The following is a 23,540-nucleotide window of genomic DNA, read 5'->3' as shown; positions in this document are numbered from 1 at the left end:
TCAATTTTGGTAAAGGGGCATTTTGTCAGACGTCCTAGAGCCTAGAACTAAACAGCTAATTCTAGGCCTGACTCCCAATACTACAGAGATGAATAAAAGAGAAAAATACTGTACTAGGGTTCACGTAGCAACTTCGAAAATGACTGTTTGACTTTTCTCTGGGACTCCATTTATACAACCTGCACTCTTTGCACTTGGTTCAGTTGGTATTCACGTTGTGTTTAAAGAAGACTGCACTACTGTCTGGGGCATGGGAGGATGCCTTGGGATGGACCCCTCTCCTACCTTAATTCTCTAATTCTTGTGTTTCTTCCCCTTCTCCCACAACTAGCCTCTGAGAGCCAGAACGGGAATGGACTGAGCACCCCACCAGGTCCTGGTGGTGGCCCGCACCCCCCTCACACTCCCTCCCACCCCCCCAGCACCCGGATTACCCGAAGCCAGCCCAACCATACACCTGCTGGCCCTCCTGGCCCCTCCAACAACCCTGTCAGTAACGGCAAAGAAACCCGAAGGAGCAGCAAGAGATAGCAAGACACTCTTCTCCCTTCCTGCTACCAACCATAACCCAAGTGTCTGCTAGAGAACACAGCCTTCTACTGGGCTGCTGGTTTGGGGGGAACAGGGTAGGTAGCAGTATTTTAGTCACTAAACTTCACTGAAGGGGTGGTGAGCAGTGGCTTTCCCCCCCAAGCCCATCCTCACCCTCCTGTCCAGCTGAAGCTGCCTGTCCCCTGGGATCCTGGGCTCTCTGCCTGCCCTCCTTCCTCTTTAGAAATGGCCATTATGGTCTGTTTCTTGTGCGTGTGTGATGTGGAAGTCTAATTGAATCCCTCCTTCCTAATAAATGTTACCACTTTATCCTGGACTCCTTTGCTTTTGGTGGGAAAATGAAGAGGTTAACAGCTGGGCGTTTGGGAAGGTGGGGTGTTCCTAGAGGGTGGAGGGGACATAGGTTACTGTCTTAGCAAAGCAGGCCTGCCCCTTTAAGGTAGTGTCCCTCCCCTGCCCCCTCCCTGCAGGTGACCCTTGCCCGCTTGTCTGCCTCCCCCCCCAGCCACAGCTGGAACCAAGAAGGCTGTGTCCCCCTTCCTCTCGGCGTCCTTTCTGTCTCCTGCTGTCAGGTAATACCAACCTCTACCCCTGGACCAATCGCCCCAATCAGACTGTGCTCCCCTGATCTTAAACCATGTGGGACATCTGAGGGGAGCCCAGATACTTCTTCTCTCTTCCCACCAGAGCTTCCCCTTTCTTGGTCGTGGATTCTCAGAGTTCTGGCTCTTACACTTCTGGGGTGACGAATTGCTAAAAACAATTTCTCCCCATGCATCTGAGGTGGCCATTTATCTTCCTCTTTACCTTTCTCTCCAGCTTAGGGATACAGCTTAGGGCCCGACTTCCCCAGGGAATGTGGGGATAGGGATGGAGATGAATGAAGCCCAGTGCCAGAAGTAAGGTAGTTGGGGTGAGAGTATATTCAGGGAAAGGTTAAAATGATACCAACTGGGTTAGTATCAAAGAGAAGTGCAGGCTCAGACTCTCCTTAGCTGTGTGGCTTTTCCAGGGGCAGAGGGTGGCCCCTCCCTACTGGGGGCCCCAGCAGAGACTGACCTTTGACCCCCACCCAAGAGACCAGTGAACCATTAACTCCTCATGTGAGCCTTCCCACACTTGCCCCGCCCCTGACCCCGCCCCAAGGCAGGTGGGCTGGGAAGGGGGGGCTTGTGCATGCCAACCTTCCATCTGACGTGGCCTCCATTCCACCTGGGCACCTGGAGGCTGAGCCTGGCTCCCCTCCCTGACTCAGGAACCTGAGTGTCCACTGCAAGGCCTGACGGGGACGTGAGGTGACGGGGCTTGTAGGCTACCAGTGGGGATGAGGTCCTGGGCATTGAGGGGGGATAGAGAGGTGGGGCAAGGTTGAGGACCGGGGTTTAGAGGACAGGGAAAGGACTGTCAGCTCTAGATCAGATGAAGGGAGCACTGTGGGTGAGGGAAGGTGTTTTAGGAACTGGCAAACGAGGAGACTGCTTCAGCGGGAGGTACTGGGGAGGGAGGATGGGGGCTGCTGCTGGATTTAAGGGGGGAGCTATATGAGTGAGGGATCCCCTCTGGCCCCGGCTGGACAGCAGAGCAGGAGCCCCGACCCTTCCTCCTTGTTCTTCCAGGGCACCATCCTCAGGATGTTCCAGGAGGAATAGAAACTGGAAACAGCCTCTGACCAGTTCCCACCAATAATGGGGCTCCCAATGAGTCATCTGCTGACTGGCCTGTGTATGTGTGTGGCCTTGGGCTGGGGAGGGGGCTCAGCCCCCAACCTGGGCCCCGCTGAGCAGGAGCAGAACCATTACCTGGCTCAGCTGTTCGGCCTGTACGGGGAGAATGGCACGCTGACCGCAGGGGGCCTTGCCAGGCTTCTCCACAGCCTGGGGCTGGGCCGTGTTCAGGGGCTGCGCCTGGGACATCATGGACCTCCGGCTGGTCCGGCTGCATCCCCAGCTGAATACAACTCCACACACAGGTACTAGACCCTTTCCTCCACCCCCAAATCCCACATCCAAGCTGTGTTTAGCTCAGTCTCCAGTTGTCTAAATGACCTGGCTCCAAAAATCAGACTCCTGGGATTACAGATTTTTCAGAACCTGATTCCTTGTATGCCTTCAATCCCATTTGCCTCTATTGCTTTCTAATTCTCTCCTCTTCCAAATCCTGGGCCCTTCATCTCCTTGCTCTTAGTCTCAATGCTCAGTGTCTCCAGCCTGACTTGGTTCCCAGTTTGTAGCATTTTTGGCTGTCCCCCAATTCCTGCTTCCTCTCACCCCCATACCCCCCATACCTATAAACTGATAATTCTCAGATCCTCCCAGGACTAACAGTCCGTGGTTTCTGGATCCCAGGAACTCCAGCCAGGGACTGACTGGTCTTCCCTTTTCCCCTAAGCTCCCTGGCAGCCTCTCAAGGGGGTTTCTCAGAGAACATGGGCAAGTCTGACTTGCTATCCCATCCATCCGTTCTAGGACACAGGACCCTGAATTGAATGTGGATGTCTGGGCTGAGCTGCCTCTGGGTCCCTCGGGGTGGGGTGACCTGGAGGAGCCAAAGGCCCCAGCACCACCCCATGGGCCAGCCCCCTCGGGCCTGGACCTTTTTCACAGGCTTCTGCTGCTGGACCATTCACTAGCTGACCATCTGAATGAAGATGTGAGTGTGATAAGCGCTTGAGAGGGGGAAGGAGCCATGAGACTTAGATGGCATGAAGTGTTTAGAGTCAGTAATCTGATACAGTTACTTAAAAAAAAGAAAAGTCCAGATATGGTCTTAGGGTACGTTATTCCAATATGAAATGTTCCCTCTAGTCTCAAAGCAGAGAAAACACACCCAGAACTCCAAGACCCACCCAATTTAGGGGTCACACTTGGCAAAGCAGAGAAACCAAAGAAGCAGCCCATGGTAGGCTGTGGGATTGGTTATCTGGAGAGGAGACCTGCAGGGAGCTGATGGCTCTCTTCATCCAGAAAGACAGTGAACTTGTCCCACAACACACCAGCGGGCAGCCAAAGCTAACCAGAAGCAGGCCTGGTGGGAGTGAGTGCCCCATCGCAGGAAGCATTCAAGCCAAGGCTGGATAAACATGTGACAGGGCTGTTGAGAGGAAGGTTGATGGCATTTCAGGTTCTTTTCCCTTCTAAGATTCTGGACTAGAGAGCTCTAGTTGTCTAATCAACTCCATGACCAAATCAATGACATCATCAGGTGCTTGCGAGGGAGGGAGACGGTGGCAACGATCACTAGCGCTCAACCTGCATTGTCTTGAATATTTGCATTGGATTAAATATTCACAATAATTAACACACTGATTATAGATACCTGTCCCTAGTCCCTGATGTACCAGGGACCCTGGGAGAGACCCAGGAGTCTATGCAATGGAAGGGCAGACATTAAAGATCTGAGTCACAGGCCCATGTATGACTCCCAACTCAACTCCCCTAGTGTCTGAATGGCTCCCAGCTGCTGGTCAATTTTGGCCTGAGCCCCGCTGCTCCGCTGACCCCTCGTCAGTTTGCTCTGCTGTGCCCGGCCCTGCTTTATCAGATCGACAGCCGCGTCTGCATCCAGGCCCCGGCCCCAACCCCTGCAGAGGATCTACTATCTGGTCAGTGGGTGAGAGTGGGTGGTGGGGCACCCTGAATCCTGAATAGGGAGTGGGCTCCAAGCCAAGGAAGGGGGTTCGTTGGAGTCCTGCCTCCTTTTGTAGCATATCTGTCTGTGAGCCCCTCCCTCTAGCCCTGGCCTAACTTCAGCCCGATTCTCCCCAGCCCTGGTTCATAGTGCCCTGGCCGTCCTGCTGCTCAGCCTCCCTGCTCCCCTCTCCCTGCTGCTGCTGCGGCTCCTGGGATCTCGGCTATTGCGGCCCCTGCTGGGCTTCCTGGCGGCCCTAGCTGTGGGCACTCTTTGTGGGGACGCACTGCTCCACCTGCTGCCGCATGTACGTGGAGCCCCCTCCTCGTTCCCCTGGCCCCGCTGGTGGACAGCCCCCTCGTACCCGAGGTGGTCCCAGTCACAGGACAACCCCAGGCGCCCCCCCCCCACCCGTCAGCCCGCAAGCTGCCTTCTAGTAGAGTGTATGAGTGAAGGCGTGCCACCTCCCACCCAGGAGGGGGATGTCAGTGGGGTGTTGGGACTCCGGGGTCTGCCCTGACCCCCTCTCTGTCAGGCACAAGAAGGGCAGCACGCCGGACCTAGCTGGCGACCAGAAGAGGATCTGGGTCCAGGGCTGTCAGTGCTTGGCGGCCTCTTCCTGCTCTTCATGCTGGAGAACGTGCTAGGGCTTTTGCGGCGCCGAGGGCTCAGGCCAGTGAGTGACACCTTTTTCTCCTCCTTCTGCCAACACCAGAGTCGTAGCCAAGAACTGGCACATGAGCCAGGAGGTGAGGGGCCGCGCGTGCTCCTGGCACAGCTGTTTGCCTGGCTGCAGGCCCTGACCACTAACAGGGAGTTGGGTCGGGCCCCTCAGCATAAACCCAGGACTTCTGGCTGAACAGCCTCCTCTTCAGAGTTCAAGGCAACAAGAAACAGGGAGGTGCCAACCTGGGAAGAGAGTAGAGGCCAAGAAAACATCCCCTTGTGCCAGAAACAGAACCAGGTGTTGCTTTTCCCAGCTGGTAGCCTGGTCTCTCCTTAGCCTCTGGCACTGCTGCCTCCTCCACCAAGACAGATACCTTCCTATTTCAGAGATGCTGCGGGCAAAAAAGAAAAGATCTCGGAACACCAAACCTGGACCTGGAGGATGGCAGTGGGATGGCACTTCAACCCCTACAGGCAGTGCCAGGTGACCGGAGGGGAAAAGGAAAAGTAGGCTCCCAGCTCCCAGCCTCCCTTGCAGCCACCAACACTGTCCTTGCCCTTCTCTCTGCAGAGGCCGGGGCTCAGGGCTGCACGGAGCAGGACAGCCAGCCTACACCAGCCCCAGTCCCTCCTGGGCACCAAGGCCACAGTCATGGTCACCAGGGTGGTGGTGATGCCGATATAACATGGATGGTCCTCCTGGGAGATGGTCTGCACAACCTCACTGATGGGCTGGCCATAGGTGAGGCGAGGGGACTGAGGGAGGCAGGTCAGAGGCTTCTAGTCATTGGCTGGGGCTAGGAGAGGGCTCCCAGCAAGCGGGGAGATGAGAGCACCAGAGAGAATGTAGGCCCTGCCCCGGGAGGAGGAGGGAGAGGGGGAGCTTTTTCTGGACTGCCCACCTCTAATTCTGCCAACCCCAGGTGCTGCCTTTTCTCATGGCTTCTCCAGTGGCCTCAGCACTACCCTAGCGGTCTTCTGTCATGAGCTGCCCCACGAACTGGGTAGGAATGGTGGGAGTGGGGTTGGGGTGGAACTTGGAGGCTGGTGGGGTGACACAGGTGAAGGGCAGCCCTGGCTTACTTCCTCCTACCCTGTCTTCTCTTCCCAACAGGTGACTTTGCAATGCTGCTCCGGGCAGGGCTGTCCTTTCGGCGGCTGCTGCTGCTGAGCCTGGTGTCTGGAGCTCTGGGGCTGGGGGGTGCAGCCCTGGGGGTGGGGCTCAGTTTGGGCCCCGTCCCCCTCACTCCCTGGGTGTTTGGGGTCACTGCTGGGGTCTTCCTCTATGTGGCCCTTGTGGACATGGTGAGAGGTGTGGGGTGCTGCAGAGAAACTGAGGGAAGTGGGGAGGGGGTGTGGAGGAGAGGGAAGCATTAGTCCCTCCACCTCCACCAACGACCATCTGGGAGGGTGCTGTGCTGGCCACAGGCCCGCAGTCTGAGAAACTGGCCTGGAAGCGTTCAGGCGGGGCTGCTGATGCTTCCTGACACTTTTATGGCGTTTAGGGGACAGAGACAATGCCAGGATCCTGACAGTCTTCTTTTCTTTCAGCTACCCGCCCTGTTGCGTCCTCCTGAGCCCCTCTCTATGCTCGAAGTGCTGCTGCAGGGCCTGGGGCTGCTGCTGGGGGGGGGCCTCATGCTCACCATAGCCCTGCTGGAGGAGCAGCTACGGCCCCTGGTCTCTGATGGCTGATGGGGGCCAGTGGAAAGGCGTCCAGCTTGCCCTTCCTTCCCCCCCAACCACAGGAATGGAGGCGGGACACAGGGCCAGTAGGAGCAATAGGATTTTAATAAACAGAACCCATCCCAAAGCCATGACTACGACAGTTGTACTTGCACCAAAACAGCATAGAAAACCAGGATGTGGCAGGAGGGAGGGCTCCAAGCAGGTCGGGGGAGGACAAGAGTCGGGCATGGAGGGTACAGGGTGCATCAATCTTCGGGGAGAGCATTGTGCTTTAGCCCAGGGAGGAGGGGGAGGGGTGGGGCAATGCACCGAGGTCCCCACTTTTTCCTGCTACCCTCAGCACCCTGGGGATACAGGCCTCTGGGCAGATCTGCCCTTTATTGCTGCCCACCAGCATGAAACACCCCCGACCCCAACGCTAGCACCACAGGTGGATCCAAGGCAGGGAGAAGGGAAGGAAAGGGAAAATTGCTTAGAGAAAGATTCAACTAGAATCCAGTGAATTGTGCTCAGTTCTCTTTACTTCCTACAACCGAGTACATGGGTCACAGGGTGGAGGGTGCAACAGGACATGGGACATGCCCCTCAGTGCCCCCAACACACCCCTGCACACAGGATGGTGGTGTCTGCAGCATCACAGGTCATGCAGGGCATGGGGAAGGGGAGGACCACACACACATAGACGCCCACAGCGGGTACCAGACAGAGAACACCCCTGAATATACATAGCTATACACAGGGAACCCCCAGGTCCCCAACCCAACCCTCTCCCCTGTCTTGCCGTCCCCCAGGCAGGAGGAACTGTATTGCTTTGAGAGAGCCACCCTGGGGGCCGCTCTGCCAGGCACCCTCCCCTCCCACCCACCCCCATTTTGGCACATCTGCAAGACACACGGCAGGCAGCGAGAGTAGGTACCCTCCCTCCCAGGCTTCTGTGGCTTGGAGTCGAGGAAGGGGGTAGGAGATTTCATCCTCCATCTTTCCCCTAGCCCTTCCCAAACCCCTACCAAACCCACTCCAGCTGGAACCCACCCCCACCCCCAAACACACACATACAAAGCTGAGCTATCCAGGAATATAGGGAACAAGGAGATTGTCCAGGACGGGAGCAGAGGCAGTGGGACAGAAAGAAAGGACTGGAAGCAGAGACCCCACCCTGGTGTGGGGGTAAGACTGGCACAACAGCTACTTTAGTGCAATTGGAGAGGGTGCCCAGAGTGAGGGATGGAGATGGGAGGGGAAGGCTCTCCCCGACTTCCCTGGGGGCCTAGCAGGAGTGGGGGCGGGCCAAGGGCAGATCCTCTCTGGTCAGCCGCCACCCTCTGCCTCCCACACGCGGTGACAGTGTCCCCCTCACACCTCAGTGGGCGACAGCAGCCTCGGAGTCAGTACCTTCAAGTAATTCATAGAGCAGACCCTCCCCACCCAGCGTCCTCCCGTCTCTGGGATTTGGTCGCTTCTCTAGGGGTTGGGTTGGGAGGTGGGAGTCCTCAAGTCAGACCCTTCCCTCTCTACCTCCCTCTTCCCAGACCACTGGGCTTGGTCCTCAAATATTCCTCACCTCCGCCCTTGCCCAATGTGGGTCAAGGCCATGGAGGCTGGAGCCACCATGACGAGGGGGAAGGGGCTGCTTTGCTCCTTCCCCCTCCTTCTTACAAGGTAGGGTTCAAACTAGGCAGGATGGGGCCCCACACTGGTTTGCCCCAGGAGGAGGGTTTCTGGGCTAGGGTCTGTAAGGCTATTTTCCTTTGCGGTGGGAAGGGGAGGTGGGAATGAACACTGGGTGAGGGAGAGGGTGAAGAATGGCGGAGAGGGATAGAGGAAGGGGCCTCCCTGCTGGAGCACAGTCACGGGAGTCATTCAGACGAAGAAACACGCATGTGCACAAGATCCAGAGTGTGCCTGCTCCCAGCCTTCCAGCCTGGCCCCACCCCACCTCTCAGGGCCCCTTCCAAGACCCCAGAGAAGGTTTTGTGGATACAGCTGTAGAACCGTTCACTCTGGCCCCACGCCCCCTGCATCCCCAGCCTCTTCTCCCCTTCTAGGTCCAGGGAGTAAAAAGGTGCTTGGGTGGGCAGACAGCGGTGGAAACAGTATTGAGTTTTCCTTTGGTTACATATTGAAGGCAAAGGTGAGCTGGACTTACAGTCAAAACGGATAGGGATGAGGAAAGAAGAGGGGCCGTGGCTGGGGCTGGACAGGGAGGCGGGCCCTTCTCAGCCCCTCCACCCCAAGGAACACATGTCTAAGTAGGGTGGCAGTCCCTCAGTCTCATCTCTCCCACCCCCCACAGCACCAAACAAAAGGAGAAGCCCCCTCCCCCAGGGGCCGCTCCCCACCCCAACCTGGGCTGTACATTCAGTGGTTTTCAGCAGTCCTATGGCTCAGGGGGCCCGGGGTGGGGGAGGTGGCCCGTCAGTCTCATCTGAACAGTGGCAGTGACCTGGGTCTGTTGGTCCATCCTGGGACCCACAGTTTGTGCCATTTGTTTTTCTGAAGGATAGTACACAACCCTACCAAAGCCACCGCCCAATCAGAAACATGTCCCCCAAAAATCAGAAACTAAAAACTGGCTCTTTCCATCTCGCCCTCTGATTCACTAGTCTGTTTCCCTGTCTCCTATGTAGCCCTCGCTGTCTCCTTTGCTGGGACCTGGGGCTGCTCCCAGGTCCTCACTCAAAATAGGCTTTTTCTCAAAAGTGCTTATTACTTGAAGCAAGTGCTTTAGAGCTGCGGTGGGGAGAGGGAGAGGGAAAGAGGGCGGGCGAAGGGAAGGAGAGGTTTCCTCCCCACCCTACCCCCTGAATATTGGGGGGCATTTTGCCTGTTTTACTTCTCCACACCCGTTTAAGTCAAAGAGGTTTTTAAAAAAAATCTTAACATTAAAATAAATATGCAGTGGCCATGAGAATGGTCAAAATGTTTCAAAAAATCCTAGGGGCTGGAGAAGCCGGGGTGGGGTGTGGGAATTCCTTTGGCATAAGGAGAGGAGGCTGCTTGTCCTCCACCCTCCTCACAGCCACATGAGGAGGGACGAAGGAGGCCCCACCACCTGCCCCAGCACTGCTGACGGTGTGCTGAAGAGGCAGCAGGGAGCAGGCAGCCACCAGAAATCTCATCTAGCAAAACACTGGGGCTCCTGACAAATACTCCAATTCTTCCTGTCATCGCCGAACGTGGATAAAGGAGAACACGACTGATACCCCAAGTCTTCTTCTCGGGAGGTCCCAGCTCCCCCGCCCCCCACCACCTAATTCCCAGCACCAAAATGAGAGGGAGGGGTGGAATGGGAAGATTTCAGGAGAGAGAATTGAAGTTAGGGGGCAAGCTCTGCAGAACCAGCAGGGTGAGGGTGGGGGGCTGCAGCCCTTAAGAGAGGTCACATTGATTGTCGTATAGGGGAGGACAGGGTATGGAGGGAGGAGGGCAAGAGGGGCGTTGCAAGGCCCTTTGGCTTTGAAAACAAAAATAAAAACTAAAAAGCTGCACAATCCTTCTCACCAATAATGGTCATTTGGAAGCTTTGAAATGGTTTAGGAACTGAGGGGTGGGGGAAGCAAGACACAGAGAGAGGACAAAAAGGGACCATGATAAAAAGAATGAAGGACTTGGACAAAACCCCCAGGAATCAGGGAACGAGCATGAGGTATGGTTAAGGGTATTCGTGAGGGATGGAGGGGCCCTGGGATGCCTCCCCTCCCCTTAGCCCACCCTTGGCAAGGGTGGCAAGATTTGCAGGGGCCACAACTGAAAAGTGGGCAAGATTGTGAATAAAGCAAGCATGGGTAGGGGCAGAAGACTGAGGGATCCCCCAGGGGAGACCCTCTACTGTGTAAACGAAGCCTGTCCAGTTCTCAGGGGACAATACTGATGGCAGCCAAACTGGGCAAGGATGCACTGTGGGGGTGGAGGGGGCATGACCTCTATTCAAGTTCTGTGTCTTGGCCCCTGGCTGAGGTATTGAGTGTGAGGAAAGGAACACTGGGCTACGGGAGTGGGAGTGGGTCCAACTGTCCAGGAGGCTTAGCTAGGAGATAGATGGACAGGGCATTTGAAGGGACCAGGGCCAAATTCAATGCTACATTTAGAGAAAAAACTGCCCCCTCCTCACTCCGGCCCAGTTTGGCTTTTGGGGTGCCACTTTGAGGAATCTTCTCAGTGCAGCCCCGAGCTCAATCCCATCTCTCCCTGCTGCCGGGAAGGCAGGGACCAAGCCTCAGTATCTGTTGGTTGTTCCTTAGATCAGAGCTTCATCCTCACACTGGAGGGGAAGCCTGGGTCCCTAGTAGTGACGGTGCCTAGTCTGCTCTGCTCCTCCCACCATCTTTGGCTTCAGATCAGGAGTGACTGGGGGCAGTGGGTCCTCTTAGACATAATGGAAGGTGGTGGCAGACGGGGAGCACAAAGGAACTATGGGACTGGGGGGCACAGGAGGAAGAACACAGCTCCTCCCTCCACACACATGCCAACACATGCCTGAAACACATAGGACAGACTAGGGCTGTGGTTTTTGAAATGGGCAGGAAATTAATTTGTTTCTTCCCCTAAAGGATAAAAATGCTTACTTAAAAATTCATGACAAGCCTCAAAGTTAAGGGAGAGGAAAGCCAGGGAGGCAATGGCCAGAGGCTCTGCTCTCCCAAAAGAAGTTAAAAGAAAGAAGCAAGGTTAAAGTGCGTGGTTAGGGGGCCAGGCCAGGAGGGGGAAGGAAGCAGGGAGGGGCAGGCTGTGGGGGCAGAACCAGCCCTTGATTTGCATATGAGGAGCCAGGGGAGAGTGCAGGATTGGGGCCCAGGTACAGTAGTTGCTGCTTCAAGTGTTTTGCATTTGAACTTTAGGGGTGATGGGGTACAGAAGTGGGGGAAAAGCTCCAGGCCCCAGTGCTAAATACCCTCCCCCTTCATCCACTAGCTGCCCCTGAAGGGGGAGGGGAACACCCCCAGAGTGCTCACACAGTACCAGAAATTAAGGCTTCTCACTGCTGCGGGATGGAGGAGCCGGCCGAGCAGGGAGGCAGTGATGGGTATGGAAGAGGGAATCTGCCTGGCAGTAGGGGCAGGGGCAGGGGACACAGAAGGGAGAGTTAGAGGGAAGAGTTGGGGGAGCTGGCAGCAGAAAAAGGGAACTGAGAGATGGGGTAAAAGAGAGGGCGAGCCAGGCATTTAGCAATCATTTTGGGACACTTGGCAGAAGGGGCTGCCCTGGGGGTACCAAGGGCCTGGGGTGCGCCCTGTCAGTCCCAGACCCCTGCCAGGCCAGGATGGTGTGGCAAAGGGGTGAGCAGCTGCTCCCCAGTGCTTTTTTCCCCCTCCGCCCCCCAAACCAGTCGTGTTCTCCTTTAAAGTGCCCTAAATGTATAGACTTTTTCTAAATAAATAGAATAAGATATCAAGCCACCGGCAGGGAGAGGGACACTGAAGGGGGGCTACTCAGAGTAGCAGCCATCTAACCCAATGGCGCCGTGCCGCTCCTGGCTGTAGGGGCAGGAGGCCCCGTGGGGCAGGGCCCCGCAGCCACCCACCGTCTTGGCTGCTGCAATGCCGCAGTTCTTGAGCAGGCTGAAGCTGAAAGGACTGACAGCGTCCTTGGGTGGGAAAGGCTTCATGGTGGAAAGGATCAAGGCCAGGCAGTCTGCCACATCCTTGTTGGGGGCGCAGGCCAGTGCTGGGGTATGACCTGCAGGACAAGGGCGAGAAATGAGGAACGGGATTCGGTATCTCTGGGGCCCCATTCCCTTTCCCACAGGCCCTGAGCTCTCTTATCTGTGGAGGGAACCAAGGCAGGCAAGCACCAAGCATGGCCAGAAGTCAAGGGCCATGAGGACCCAGGGAAGCCAACAGGCAGACTGATGAAGTGTGCGGCAAAGGGCAGAGCATGGGGGACAGAATGCTGAGGGGTACGGAGGGTCTTCCTGATGACCCTGATGGCCCCACCTAGTTCCAGCAGACTCCCCTCAGAGACTCTAGTGTGTTGGTGTTGGGTCCCTGCTCTGAAGAGTCCCCTTGAGAAGAAAATCCAGTTTATAGCAAGTTTAAGAAGTCACCTCCTCAAGCATGTCCCTGACCCCAAACCCTGGAGAGGCGGTGGGCTCCAGGCCCCACCCACCTTCTTCATCCACAGCCAGCACTGTGGCCCCACGACTCAGCAGGGCCTGCACCACAGAAGCTAGACCATTCCGGGCAGCAATGTGGAGTGGCCTTGGAAGAAAGGAAAGAGAGGAAGCAGGAAGTCAATGGGATGCCAAGCTGCCCTTCCACCCCCAGCCAAAGTAACAAGGGCGCTGAACAAAGACTGTGAGCGCCAGAGAGCCCCTGGAACGCAGGTGGCTCTTTCTTCACCCCCCTGCCACCCCCAGCCAGGAGCCCCTGCCCTGGGCACTCACATCTGCAGCGCACTGTTGGTCGCATTGATAAGGCCAAGGTCTTGGGTTTCTGCCAGGATCATGAGGGCACATTTCTCATGGCCCTGAGGGAGAGAAATAGAGAATAGAGACTTGTGAAGTGGAAGCATGACAGGCATAGAGGAGTTGGGCAGGGTGGCAGGGGGACGGGCTAGCTGGTCCTGACTTCTCTTTCAGCCCTCTCTCCCATCAAGGCAGCCCCAGCCTCCTTCATCACGTCCTGCCCTCGCAGCCCTCCTCCACCACTCCAGGCAGTACCTTGCTACAAGCCAAGTGGAGGGCAGTATTCTTGTTCTCATCCAGCACAGTAAGGTCTGCCTTCCCTCGATACAGCAGAAATTCTACAAGACAAAGGGGACAGAGAGGGATTGACGCTTCCTCCCAGAGCAGCAGCCATCTTGGCTCTCCAACCTCCGATGTGCATATATTTTGCATCCCATCTGCTGAAGGTGAAACACCCAAAGACATGCCTCCTGTTTCCAGAACCCCACAGGAAGGGCTGACCCATCTTGCAAAAACCCAAGAGGAGCTCCTCCCTTCCACACACGGCCCCTACACACCCACAGCAGCGGTCTGCCCGTTCTCGGCCGCCGTCATGAGCGCAGTGCGGCCAGTGTGGTCAGTGGCGTTCACCTCGGCCTGATGCTGCAGCAGCATCCGGAGCCCAGAGACATTGTCCGCGAAGGCAGCGGCGTGAAGAGGGGTCCTATGGAGTGGGGTCAGAGCAGTGAGATGGGGAAGGCTCTTCCGCCTGGGCAGAAAGAGGAGGCCAGAGAGGCAACGCAGGCTCCTTCCCACTCACCGTCCTTTGGCATCTCGGCTGTTCACAATCTTGGCACCCAGAGCTCCCAGCAGCATCTCTGTGGTGCTGTCTTGGTTATTAATTCTGGGGGAAGAAGAAGACTCAGCAGGAGGGGCAAGCGCAGTGCACTGCCTGTGCTAGGCACAGGTCACATATCCTTAAGAGGGGCTGAGGCGCAGGAAGGGACTCACACTGCACAGTGCAAAGGAGTGAAGGGGTTTCCTTCCAGGTATGAGAACGGGCTGTGTTCAAGTAACAACTCCAGACAATCTTCATGTCCTGTATGAGCAAGGAAGAGTGGTGATGGGGAGAAATAACAAGGTTCCCTACGTCTGTCCTGTCCACCTCCTGACGCTCCATTCCACTTCCAGATGCGGAGCAAACCAGGTCCCTCCCTCAACCCATTGATCCTTAGTCTGGACACAGTCCCGTGTCCTGGTCTGGAAAGGCCGCAGACACTTACCAGTGTAGGAGGCCCAGTGCATGGGCGAGTATCCACTGTAATCCACCCCAGTATCCAGGGGGTCTGTAGACAGGGCGGCCTGCAGCAGGGTCCGCAGCACTGCAGTGTGGCCGCAGGCCGAGGCCAGGTGAATGGGTGTGCGGCCCTTGAAGTCCCGGCACAGCACAAATGCGTCGTGGTCCAGCAGGGCAGCCAGGCAGTCCTCACAGCCAGTCACTGCCTGTGGGGGCCACGGGGTGGGGAGGAGGGGTGAAGAGCCACTCCCTTCCCTTTCAATACCCAGTCCCTGGGACTAGCCCAGAAGGCAGAACCACATCGAGGGCTCCACACATAGTCGTTACAGCAATGATTCTAAGTGTTAGGGAACAGCATCTCCTTCCTTCACTCTCTGTGCCAATTAGGAGAGCAAGAGTGACTCCTGGCACTCTGGAGTGGGAGAGGATACAGAGTAAAAAGAAAACTAAGGGATCAATTGGATAGAATCCCGTGGGATGGAGGAGGAGGCAGCTTTAGGACACGCGATGGTGGAAAAAACCAGGGTAATGGCAGCATTATCCAAAGGGACAGGGCTGGCAGGGTATCTTGGGGTCGTCTGGGTAGTGCATATGATTACAAAGCAAGGTAATAAGGGAGATCCTGGAGCAAACACAGTGAAGCCCAGGAAGGCCCTGGGCACAAAATCCTGGCCCACGTGCTAGAGAGTCTGATGTCCTGTGCTCCCATGTCCAGGCCCGGCTGTGAGCAAACCACCCAGCAGCTCACTCACCCCACGGTGGAGGGCGGTGCGGCCCCGGAGGTCAGCAGCATCAGCTGTGGATCCTTTCTCTAGCAGCAGATGTACACAGTCCACGTGGCCATTCATGATGGCCAGCATCAGTGGGGTTCTACAGAGGGGGCAGGACAAAGGGTGAGGGCCGGCAGGGATGGGAAAATGTGCACCCAGCCCGGCCCACACTCACTGTCCGTAGGCATCCATGACATCTGTGATGTCAGCGCGTTCCCCACTGTCAATCAGCAAGTGCAGGGAATCAGTGTGGCCAGAGGCAGCTAGGAGGGAAGGGGGCCTGTGTCAATGCATGGTCGGGGGGAAGAGGCCAGGTCAAGGCCAAATGATTGGAGGGTGGAGATTATGGGAAGACCTGGGGCAGGGGGATTGGGAGCTCCGTATCAGGACAGGAATTTTCCATCCTCCTTATCCCACTTTACTCCCAACTCCAATCCCATTCAGGAGGGATTGGGGACCAGTCTCCAAGGTCTGGTGTGAGAAGGGGAGGAAACAGCCTAAGGGGCGTACGAACCAGCAGCGTGCAGGGGTGTCCACTTGCGCTTGCGCTCCTTGATGAGGGCAGAGGCGCCGTGGGCCGTAAGCACCTCCACACACTCAGTGGAGCCTCGCTCGGTGGCCAGGAAGAGCGCGGTCCGGCCCCTGTGGTCCCTTACATCCAGATTCACCAGCGTCTCAGCCAGTGTCTTCAGGGCTTCACAGTGACCGTTGTAGGCCTGGAGGGGTGCAGGCAACCAACGGATGTAGCTCAGAAGCTCAGAACACTGCCCCACTCTGCTCTTGAGGCCCATGGGGAAACTCTGGGCAGTAGAGTTCCCCACGAGCTCCTCAGGTCCCTCAGGCCCCTAATCTGCACTTTGTCCATCCCTTCTCCAGACCACTGCCCACTTGCCATATCCCCACAAGAAGGCAGAGGCAAGGACAGATTCACAGGTGCGTACACCTTGTGCAGACCTGGGGCAGGTAGCAGCAAGGAAGGCAGGAGGAAAAGGATGGGACTCACAGCTAAGTGCAAAGGGCTGACTGGAATGGTGCTCTCCACATCCTCCAGGCAGTTAAAGGAGATTTCTAAGAGCTGCAATGGACAGGACACCAGGCGCTGAAGTTCTGGAACTCCCGAGATATCATCCCTGCCTCCCACCCCCAGTAATCCCCTGAGCCTCTGATCTAAGAGACCCCATCTGATTCAGTCACCCCTTGGTTCCAGAATCCACAAACATAAAAGTAGACTGTGTACCCTGCCCCTGCCTCCCCCATCCTGGGGCAGATCCCACACGTACCAGTTCGAGGTTCTGTCTGTTGCCATAGGCGGCTGCATAGTGCACAGCTGTGTAGCCCTGCCTGTCCCGCAGGGAGGGGTCTGCACCGTTATCCAGTAAGAACTCCAGACAGCTGGGGGCAGAGGTAGACTGTGAGGTGGGGACAGGCCTAGTCCAGGAGGGCATAGTTCTGGGAGAGGCAAAGGAGAGGGGCAAGAAAGCCCCTCCAGGCCTAGGCGGCCAACACCCAGCCTCTGCTCTAGCGAGGCTAACTCCTGCCCATGAAAGCCCAGCTCCAGAGCCACCCCTCCTCCAGGTCCGCCCTGCACCACTCTGGCTTCAGTGCCCTCCTTTATCCTTTGAACGCTCTCCTCGAGAACCTAGAGCACGAGTACCAGCTATTAACCTGCTGCTGACTGACATTCTCCCCTCATCTCCAGGCACGCGCTCCCCTGCCGCGAAGGCCTTCTCCTCCCAGGCCATCTGTAGAAGTCTACTCATTTCAAACTTGGTCCCAGCATCCTCTCCTCTGTGAGGCCTTCCCCAAGCTTCCCAGTTACTCCCTTGGCACCCTTCGCATAGCTTAGTAGCTGTACTAGTAGTGATAACACCGTGCTTAGCACCACTATGTGTCAAGGACTGTTCTAAGCACTTCATGCGCATTAAATCGTTTCATTCTCATAGTGATTCTATGAGGTAGATACTTATCCCCACTATGGTTGAGGAAATTGGGGCACAGAGAGGTTAAGTTACTTGCCAAAAGTCACACACTGATCCTCTTGGATTGTTGAGTACCCTTTTTAAAAAATAAACCTTTTATTTTAGAACAGTCTTAGATTCACAGAAAAATTGTGAAGATTGTACAGAGTTCCCATATACTCCGTGCCCAGTCTCCCGTTATCAACAGCTTACATTAGAACGTATATAAGTGCCCTTTTATTTATCTTTCTCAACAGATTAATGGCTGTCAAAGAGCAGAAATTTGGGGTAATTCATCCTTTATCTTTAGTACCTAGCACAGTGCTTGGTACCTAATAAGTAATCAATTAATGCTTGTGGAATAAATAAATGATTTTGTGTGTTTGGTTTTTCTGATCCTCTCAAGACCATCTGTCCCTTAAAGGGAGGAACTATGTCTCATACTTTTGCCTTTACCCACAATGCTTAGTCCAGGACTAAACTTAAGAGTGTTCCAAACACACTGCTGGCTGACTGACAGCACAGCAGCAGAAGTCTGGTGGTGGGTTTCACAGTGGGTGGGAGAATAAGACGACCAGAGTTAGCACTGCTGGGAAAGCACTTCCCAGGGGTTCTTTTTAGCTACTCACAAGAAGGCCTCCTTCCTGTGGGACTCCTTCAGTGGCTCGTCCTCTTCAGCATCGTGGCTGGAAGATGAGTGGGGTTCCGCTCTGTGGGAGGGAGAGTAAAGAAATCAGGGGGAGGCTCAGGGAGGTGAGTGGGGTTGAGAGGGCCTAAGTGGGAGTCTCACCTCCTGTAGGTGTCGGAGGCGGCGGCGTAGTGGAGGGGAGAGCAGCCTTTACAGTCGGCCTCATTGACACCTGCCCCAGCAGTTACCAGTGTGACAGCACACTGGTAGCTGCCATTGGCGGCTGCATAGTGCAGGGGGGTCCTGTGGAGAAGTAGAGGGTGGGTAGAAGCATCATGGAAAGATCCAAATGCACCCAGAAGGGCTGCCAAAAGCTGCTTTGTGATATTCTCTTCACTTAATACTCCAACTCCCCAACCCTTGCTCTATCATTTGTCTCTAACCAGACAATTCCCATGTATACGCCTGCACATCAACGCACCTTCCAAATTTGTCTCTTCTCCTCAAGTCAGCTCCACTGCTCAACAGCAAATTAAGACATTCAACATTCCTAAGAGGAAGGAGGACGAGGGTTAAGAGAGTGAGAACCTCAAGGAGAAGCCACAGGTGCAGGGAGGGGCTAAGGAAGGATGGAACTAGACAGTACTTTCTGCTGTGACTGCTCCTATTGTGAGAAGGCGACAGATCTGGGCAGGAAAGGAAGGCCCATCTCTCTTCTGAAGGCCTGGGAGAGAGGGAAGAGAACTCACCCTCCAGAAGCAGCAGCATGAAGACAAGTCCGGCCAAGGTTATCAGGCGTATTGATGTCAAACCCAGCTGAAAGCACATGCTCATTGCTGAGTGAAGATACAATGCTGTACAGCTGACCTGCAGGGCCAGAACAGCCACAGTTCCTATCTGAGGGCACTGAGCAGAGAGGGGAAAGGCCTCTGCTCCCGGGCACACCTGCTCAACCCCCAACCGGCCAGCACATACCTGAGGAAAGAAGCTTACGACAACAGTCAGAGAATCCAAAGAGAACAGCTAAGTGCAGGGGAAACATGTCATGGATGCCGCGCCTGGGGAGAAGTTGGGACTCAGTCCTTGGGTCAAGGAGGGACCAGTTATAGACCTCTTTTTGTGGCCCACCACCAGCCTAAAAGAGCGTGAGCTTCCCTTTGGCAAGCTTCTTTGTGGCTCCATGTTTGATGTGAGCGATGTGTACAGATCTGAGGCAGCCTAGACGTGGGGCTAGGGGCCCTGACTCACCGGGCAGTATCCGCGCCATTGGTCATGAGGGTGCTGATGAGAAGCTCATGTCCATAGCGAGCGGCCACATGCAGTGGAGTGTTCCCAAATTTATCAGCACAATCAATCTCGCTGCCTGAGGGGGATGCACACACACAAACTCAGACAAACCTTAGGCTTCCGACCACTCACGCTAGTTAGCTACCATTTGGGTGCTTACTATGTGCCAGGTGCCAGGCTAAGCATTCTACATGTTATCTTGTTTATAAGCCTTAGGGATGGAGCAGACAGAGCAGGGCCATTTCCACAGGGCCCAGCTCAGGGCTCCAAGTCCCCATCCTGACTGGAAGATGGGATAGGAGGTAGAATAAGGAAGGAAAGGGGTTTCTAGAAATGAGTTCTCTGGGGGAGGAGAAGGGAGCGCAGTCTCCCGAGTCCATACCATTCTGGATGAGAATCTGGGAGCGGGTGAAACGGCCATGGATGGCAGCCATGTGCAGAGGACTTTTCCCTTCTTTGCTCTGTGGAAACATGGCAGGTTTTTTGTTTGTTTTTTGTGAGTGCACAGCACAGAGAATGCCTGGTTCCCCTTACAAAAGACACATCCCTGAGGACAGTGTGGTCATATGGACATCTTCTCAGTCCACTCTCTCCTAGGTCCCTGGCAAGATCAACCCAGGAGGCAAGTGGACAACTCCCCCAGAGAGTTACCCAAAAGGGAAGATATAGTCAGGACCCCCAGGGCCAGGCTCCTCTCCCCACTGGGCTCAGCCTCATCCCCTTCAGGCACCTGGTAGTTGACATCAGCCCCATTATTGACCAACAGCTCCAAGCAGAGCGCGCCATTGGTGGAGACTGCAGCCACATGTAGTGGCGTGAAGCCCTTGTCATTCGGCTGGTTGACATTGGCTCCTGCATTCACCAGCTCAATAGCCACAGCATCCTGGCCCAGGTAGCAGGCGATGTGCAAAGCTGTGTTTCCAAAAGCGTTGGGCTCATCGATCTGGATTTCCAGGGGTGAGGGTAAAGGGGTAAGGGAGGTATCAGTTTAAACAGACAGCCTAAAGAATCCCAGAGATCCAATGACTGCCTCAGCCCCCTCAGGTTCTTGACCCAAAAGACTAAAGGCACTATTACTTAAGGTAAGTATTATTCAGATCCTCATACCACATACTCCATGCCTCCCCAAACCACACCTTCATATCTCCGTAACAGACTCTGACCTCCAACTCCCTGCCCTTCTCTCCCAGCCCCCGTGCTCAGCACCCTGACCTCAGCCCCCATCCGGAGCAGGTACTTCACCACTTCAATCTGGCCACTGGCAGCAGCTGTATGGAGCAGCCCATAGCCCTTGCGGTCCTTGCAGCCAAGGTCTGCTCCCCGTGCCACCAGCAGTTTCAGGACCTCCAAATGCCCTAGGAAGAGACAGGATGCTCTCAAGGAGGGTGAACTCTCAGGCCCTGAGTGCCTCTCTCTGAAGGCTGCAACCCCCTCTCCCTGCCCCCAGGAATCCTAAGTGTCAAATTCCTGCTCTTCCTGTGAATCCTTTCTCACCTAGGAAAGCTGCCCAGTGCAGAGGCTGCCGCTCCTTTTTGTCACAGACATTCAGGCTGGCTCCCTTGTTGAGGAGCAGGTTCACCGTCTGTATCGGGATATGAAAGACACCTGTTCAAAGCCAGGTTCATGCCCTCAATGTACCTAAGAACAGAGAGCCCTCAGCTCTGAAAAGGCCGAGGCAGCCTAATGTCCTTGTTCTTGAGCAGAATAATTTGGAGAACTAGAGGGAACAGAGGAAGCAGGCACTAAGGAGATTCCACACAGATTCGGAAGTTTGAGTCAAAACTCAAGGAGGTCTCTTCACGTGATCTGGTTCTTAAACCCTTTTGAAAAGTCTTTGAAAATGTGTTGAAAGACATGGCTGTCACTTCACAAAAAGGCATATACACTAACATTTCCATACAACTCCAGACAGTTTACCACCCTCTTGAACTCCAAGTCAAGAACTTCAACCCAACCTGCCCATTCATTCCGTGCTCCTACTGAGGCCTGGTGGCCCAGAAGCCAGGGAAGGTGAGTAGGAAGGAGGGGAGGCAAGGCATAGACTGGGCGAGGTCCTCACCTCTAGATGCCCACTATGCACTGCGTGGTGCAGGGCACTGCGCCCGCTCCTGTCAGCCACGTTGAGGCTGCTCAACAGCGGCGCCAGAGCCTCAGCACACTTGGTGGCCCGGTTGGCGGCAGCCACATGCAAAGGTGTCTGCCACAGCTTGTCCCGAGCATTCACATCGGCTGAATGTGCCAGCAGCAGCCCCAGCACCTTCTGTTGAGGGGATAAGAGAGATGACAGAGGGGGAACAGGAGGTAAAACATCAGAAATGGAAGGAAGAACAAGGTCAGCATGGCACATGTGGCCCCATTTCCCCCTCCCCCAACACAGTCTCTTCTCAGTTTTCCAACATATCTAGCCTCTTAATACCTACTTTCCATCTTCTGGATCTTCTTAGAGCTTAAAATCTTCCCACTTTGCTAAGGAAATCATGAATCCCTTCTCTTCCTCAAGGCACCTAGTATCACCCCCCCAACCCAGACCCTGAAAATCTTCACCCCCACACACAGCCACTACCAAACAAATCCATGCACGGAGAGGATCCCAAGCCCTCACTGCTCCTAGGAGAGATACACAATCCTGTGACATTAATGCCCCTAACAGCTTCCTTCAGCCCTTCCATAGGCAACAAGATCATTTCCATTACCTAGGTAAGAACACAGATAATGGCTCCTCTCCAAAAGCCAAGCTAAAATGGCCCCCCTAATCACCACTTACCCCATTTCCACTGGCCTGTCCCACCCCTTCCCTGTTGGCTGGAGCCAGGGAAGTGACCACCTAACCAAGAGGGAGGTCTACCTTCCCCACTCTTCAGGGTTGATGGACTCAACTGATGAGGCATGTTTGACCCCTGTGCTGTCAAATTTCATGCTGTTTGAGGGGCTGGGATGCAACAGATCACTACCCATGTCCCTCCATCACAAGGAAACAAATCTCAGTGCCCAGAGGGGGATCAGACTCCAAGGTAGCCCCCCAAGGGAGGGATGAGTCACTCAGGCCTGGCAGCAGGGCCCCCTGCAGTCTGCCAGCCCACTGTTAAGCTCTCCCCTGACGTCACATTAGCTGGCAACACTCAGCCCCCCCCTTACCAGCCAGTTCTAGGGATAGGAGGGAGGGGCCAAGGGCTGGTGTTCTCCCTAGCCGGAGTAGACCAACTTGCAAGGTAAAGGAATGAGACTCTCCAACCCTTAACCTTCACCTTTAACCACCTCATCATCTTCCGAAGGGTGAAAAGAGGCGGGAGACCTGTACCTCATTTCGGGAGGCAGCAGCACGATGAAGAGGGGTCAGCCACAGTGTGTCCTTAGCGTTGACATTAGCACCTGTGGGGATATAATGTCCTCTTTTGAGGGGAGGTGGAAAGAGGTAGGGAAGGAAGCTGGTAATCAGGCCAGGGAATTGGGATGGAGCTGTATGTAGCCTCGCCTGGACCAAGCACCAGAGAACAATCCTTGGATATGAAAAAAGAGGCTCCTCCCCTCAGGTCCACTCCCTAGGTGCCACACCTTCCAGCTCCCCACTTTCACCTGACATCAGTAGCAACTGGAGGATGGGGACATCGCCTACGTAGGCAGCAGCATGCAGTGGGGTTCGCCTCTCTTGGTCCTGATAGGGTGAAAAAGAGGAGTGGCTGTGGGGGTGAACTACGGAGGACCCCAGCCCAAGTCCTAGAGCCCCAGCCTTCTCCCCACAACCTCTTCCCATTGGTTCTGCAGCCTCCTAAATCCCAATCCTGGGTCACTGCAAGCACCTAGGGAGGGTGGGGTCAGGGGGTCAGGGCCAAGGGGCCTGCGAAGCAGTCTCCTCCTTTCAAGAGGGGAGGGGTCGCTGCAGACACTGTTGATTCAGAAGAGAACACCGTTTCTGGGCATCCTCAGCCTCCCCGATCTGTGCTCCGAGCCTATCTGTTCTCCATCCCTAATGGTAGAGCAGGTGCCCATCCCGGGGTGGAAAGAGCTACGGCCTCATCCAAACGAAGGAGACACGGAGCCGCCCCACTGGTGGAGAGGGGTCCAGAACACCAGGGCCCAGATTACGGGCTCGCCATCCTCCCTGATCTTAACTCACCAGCACATTGATGTTCTCCTTCTGCGAGAGGAGGGAACGCACTTCCTCCACATCTCGGCTAAAGATGGCCTGGACCAAGGGCGGCTGCAGGGAGAACCGGCGATCAGGGAACGAGCCAGAGCGGAACCCAGGAGGGGGGGCGGGGGGACACCAGGTTTGGGGGAGGCATCGCTGGACGGGCTCCGCTCTGGGGTCCTGGCTGCAGGGGGCTCCCGCGGTGTCTCCGCCGGTCGCCAGGACCCCAAGGACACCGGCTCAATTGAGGGGAGCGCGGCATGGGGCGAGGCGGGAGCCGCGGGAGCCCCGGGCTTGGGCCCAGCCTAGGCCGCACATCCCCGGGCTCGCGTGGCGGCGGCGACCGGCCCTGGAGGGAGGAGGCGGGAAAAGGCAGGAGGGCTGACCTGGTCCGTGATGCTGAGGATCCCCATGGCCCGGCCCGGGTTCCGTCCGCATCGAGCTCCCGGCGGCGGCGGCAGCGGCTCCACCGGGGACACCGGGCGGCCCAGGCGGCGGCTGCGGCGGCTGCTGCTGCTGCGGGGAGAGCGCGGCCCCGCCTACCGGGGGGCGGGC

General features: G+C 55.9%; 3 protein-coding genes across 7 annotated transcripts in view; 2 read left to right on the top strand and 1 right to left on the bottom strand.

The window, feature by feature from the left end:
- NABP2 (nucleic acid binding protein 2) overlaps positions 1-1,124 on the top strand; it is a 6,086-nt gene extending 4,962 nt beyond the window's left edge. For 2 of the 4 annotated variants that reach the window (XM_019742293.2, XM_019742291.2), the window contains exon 7: positions 332-861. In XM_019742293.2, coding sequence (XP_019597852.2) covers positions 332-531 — 200 coding nt within the window. In that variant the 3' untranslated portion in view covers positions 532-861. Of the gene's footprint in view, positions 1-331; positions 862-1,057 lie in introns of those variants that run through there. The other 2 variants (XR_012493946.1, XM_019742292.2) reach the window with 2 other exon arrangements.
- Positions 1,058-6,658, top strand: SLC39A5 (solute carrier family 39 member 5). Of its 2 annotated transcripts, none has more exons than XM_019742282.2 (11): positions 1,058-1,124; positions 2,169-2,521; positions 3,018-3,201; positions 3,991-4,153; positions 4,317-4,486; positions 4,715-4,855; positions 5,233-5,329; positions 5,417-5,587; positions 5,769-5,849; positions 5,960-6,150; positions 6,397-6,658. In XM_019742282.2, the coding sequence occupies exons 2-11, from the start codon at positions 2,238-2,240 to the stop codon at positions 6,538-6,540; spliced, it is 1,626 nt and encodes a 541-aa protein (XP_019597841.1). In that variant the 5' UTR covers positions 1,058-1,124; positions 2,169-2,237; the 3' UTR covers positions 6,541-6,658. The 2 variants fall into 2 exon arrangements, with proteins under 2 accessions (XP_019597841.1, XP_074181669.1); XM_074325568.1 differs by lacking the exon at positions 1,058-1,124 and adding an exon at positions 1,720-1,847.
- ANKRD52 (ankyrin repeat domain 52) lies at positions 6,619-23,540 on the bottom strand. Its single transcript, XM_019742280.2, has 28 exons — positions 23,372-23,540; positions 22,971-23,054; positions 22,430-22,508; positions 22,155-22,225; positions 20,916-21,116; positions 20,351-20,438; positions 20,069-20,211; positions 19,587-19,799; positions 19,239-19,317; positions 18,818-18,932; positions 18,545-18,627; positions 18,319-18,436; positions 18,051-18,119; positions 17,732-17,872; positions 17,571-17,651; positions 16,264-16,375; positions 15,987-16,058; positions 15,498-15,699; positions 15,159-15,246; positions 14,966-15,083; positions 14,200-14,419; positions 13,928-14,015; positions 13,737-13,820; positions 13,495-13,640; positions 13,193-13,275; positions 12,917-12,999; positions 12,640-12,731; positions 6,619-12,210 (listed from the first exon to the last, which is right to left on the bottom strand). The coding sequence occupies exons 1-28, from the start codon at positions 23,396-23,398 to the stop codon at positions 11,960-11,962; spliced, it is 3,231 nt and encodes a 1,076-aa protein (XP_019597839.1). The 5' UTR covers positions 23,399-23,540; the 3' UTR covers positions 6,619-11,959.

Source organism: Rhinolophus sinicus, linkage group LG02, assembly GCF_036562045.2.
Source record: "Rhinolophus sinicus isolate RSC01 linkage group LG02, ASM3656204v1, whole genome shotgun sequence".
Taxonomy (NCBI): Eukaryota; Metazoa; Chordata; class Mammalia; order Chiroptera; family Rhinolophidae; genus Rhinolophus; species Rhinolophus sinicus.
This window is presented reverse-complemented; position numbering and strand designations above follow the sequence as displayed.

Bases quoted from the DNA above. Each gene is read 5' to 3' on its own strand.
- SLC39A5 (XM_019742282.2), top strand. From the start codon at position 2,238: ATGGGGCTCCCAATGAGTCATCTGCTGACTGGCCTGTGTATGTGTGTG. The intron at 3,202-3,990 runs GTGAGTGTGATA...CAACTCCCCTAG, and splicing joins CTGACCATCTGAATGAAGAT to TGTCTGAATGGCTCCCAGCT. The intron at 4,856-5,232 runs GTGAGTGACACC...TTCCTATTTCAG, and splicing joins GGCGCCGAGGGCTCAGGCCA to AGATGCTGCGGGCAAAAAAG.
- ANKRD52 (XM_019742280.2), bottom strand. From the start codon at position 23,398: ATGGGGATCCTCAGCATCACGGACCAG. The intron at 22,226-22,429 runs GTGAAAGTGGGG...ATATCCCCACAG, and splicing joins CCAGTTGCTACTGATGTCAG to GTGCTAATGTCAACGCTAAG. The intron at 19,800-20,068 runs GTCAGGGTGCTG...CTGGAAATCCAG, and splicing joins TGCTCCGGATGGGGGCTGAG to ATCGATGAGCCCAACGCTTT.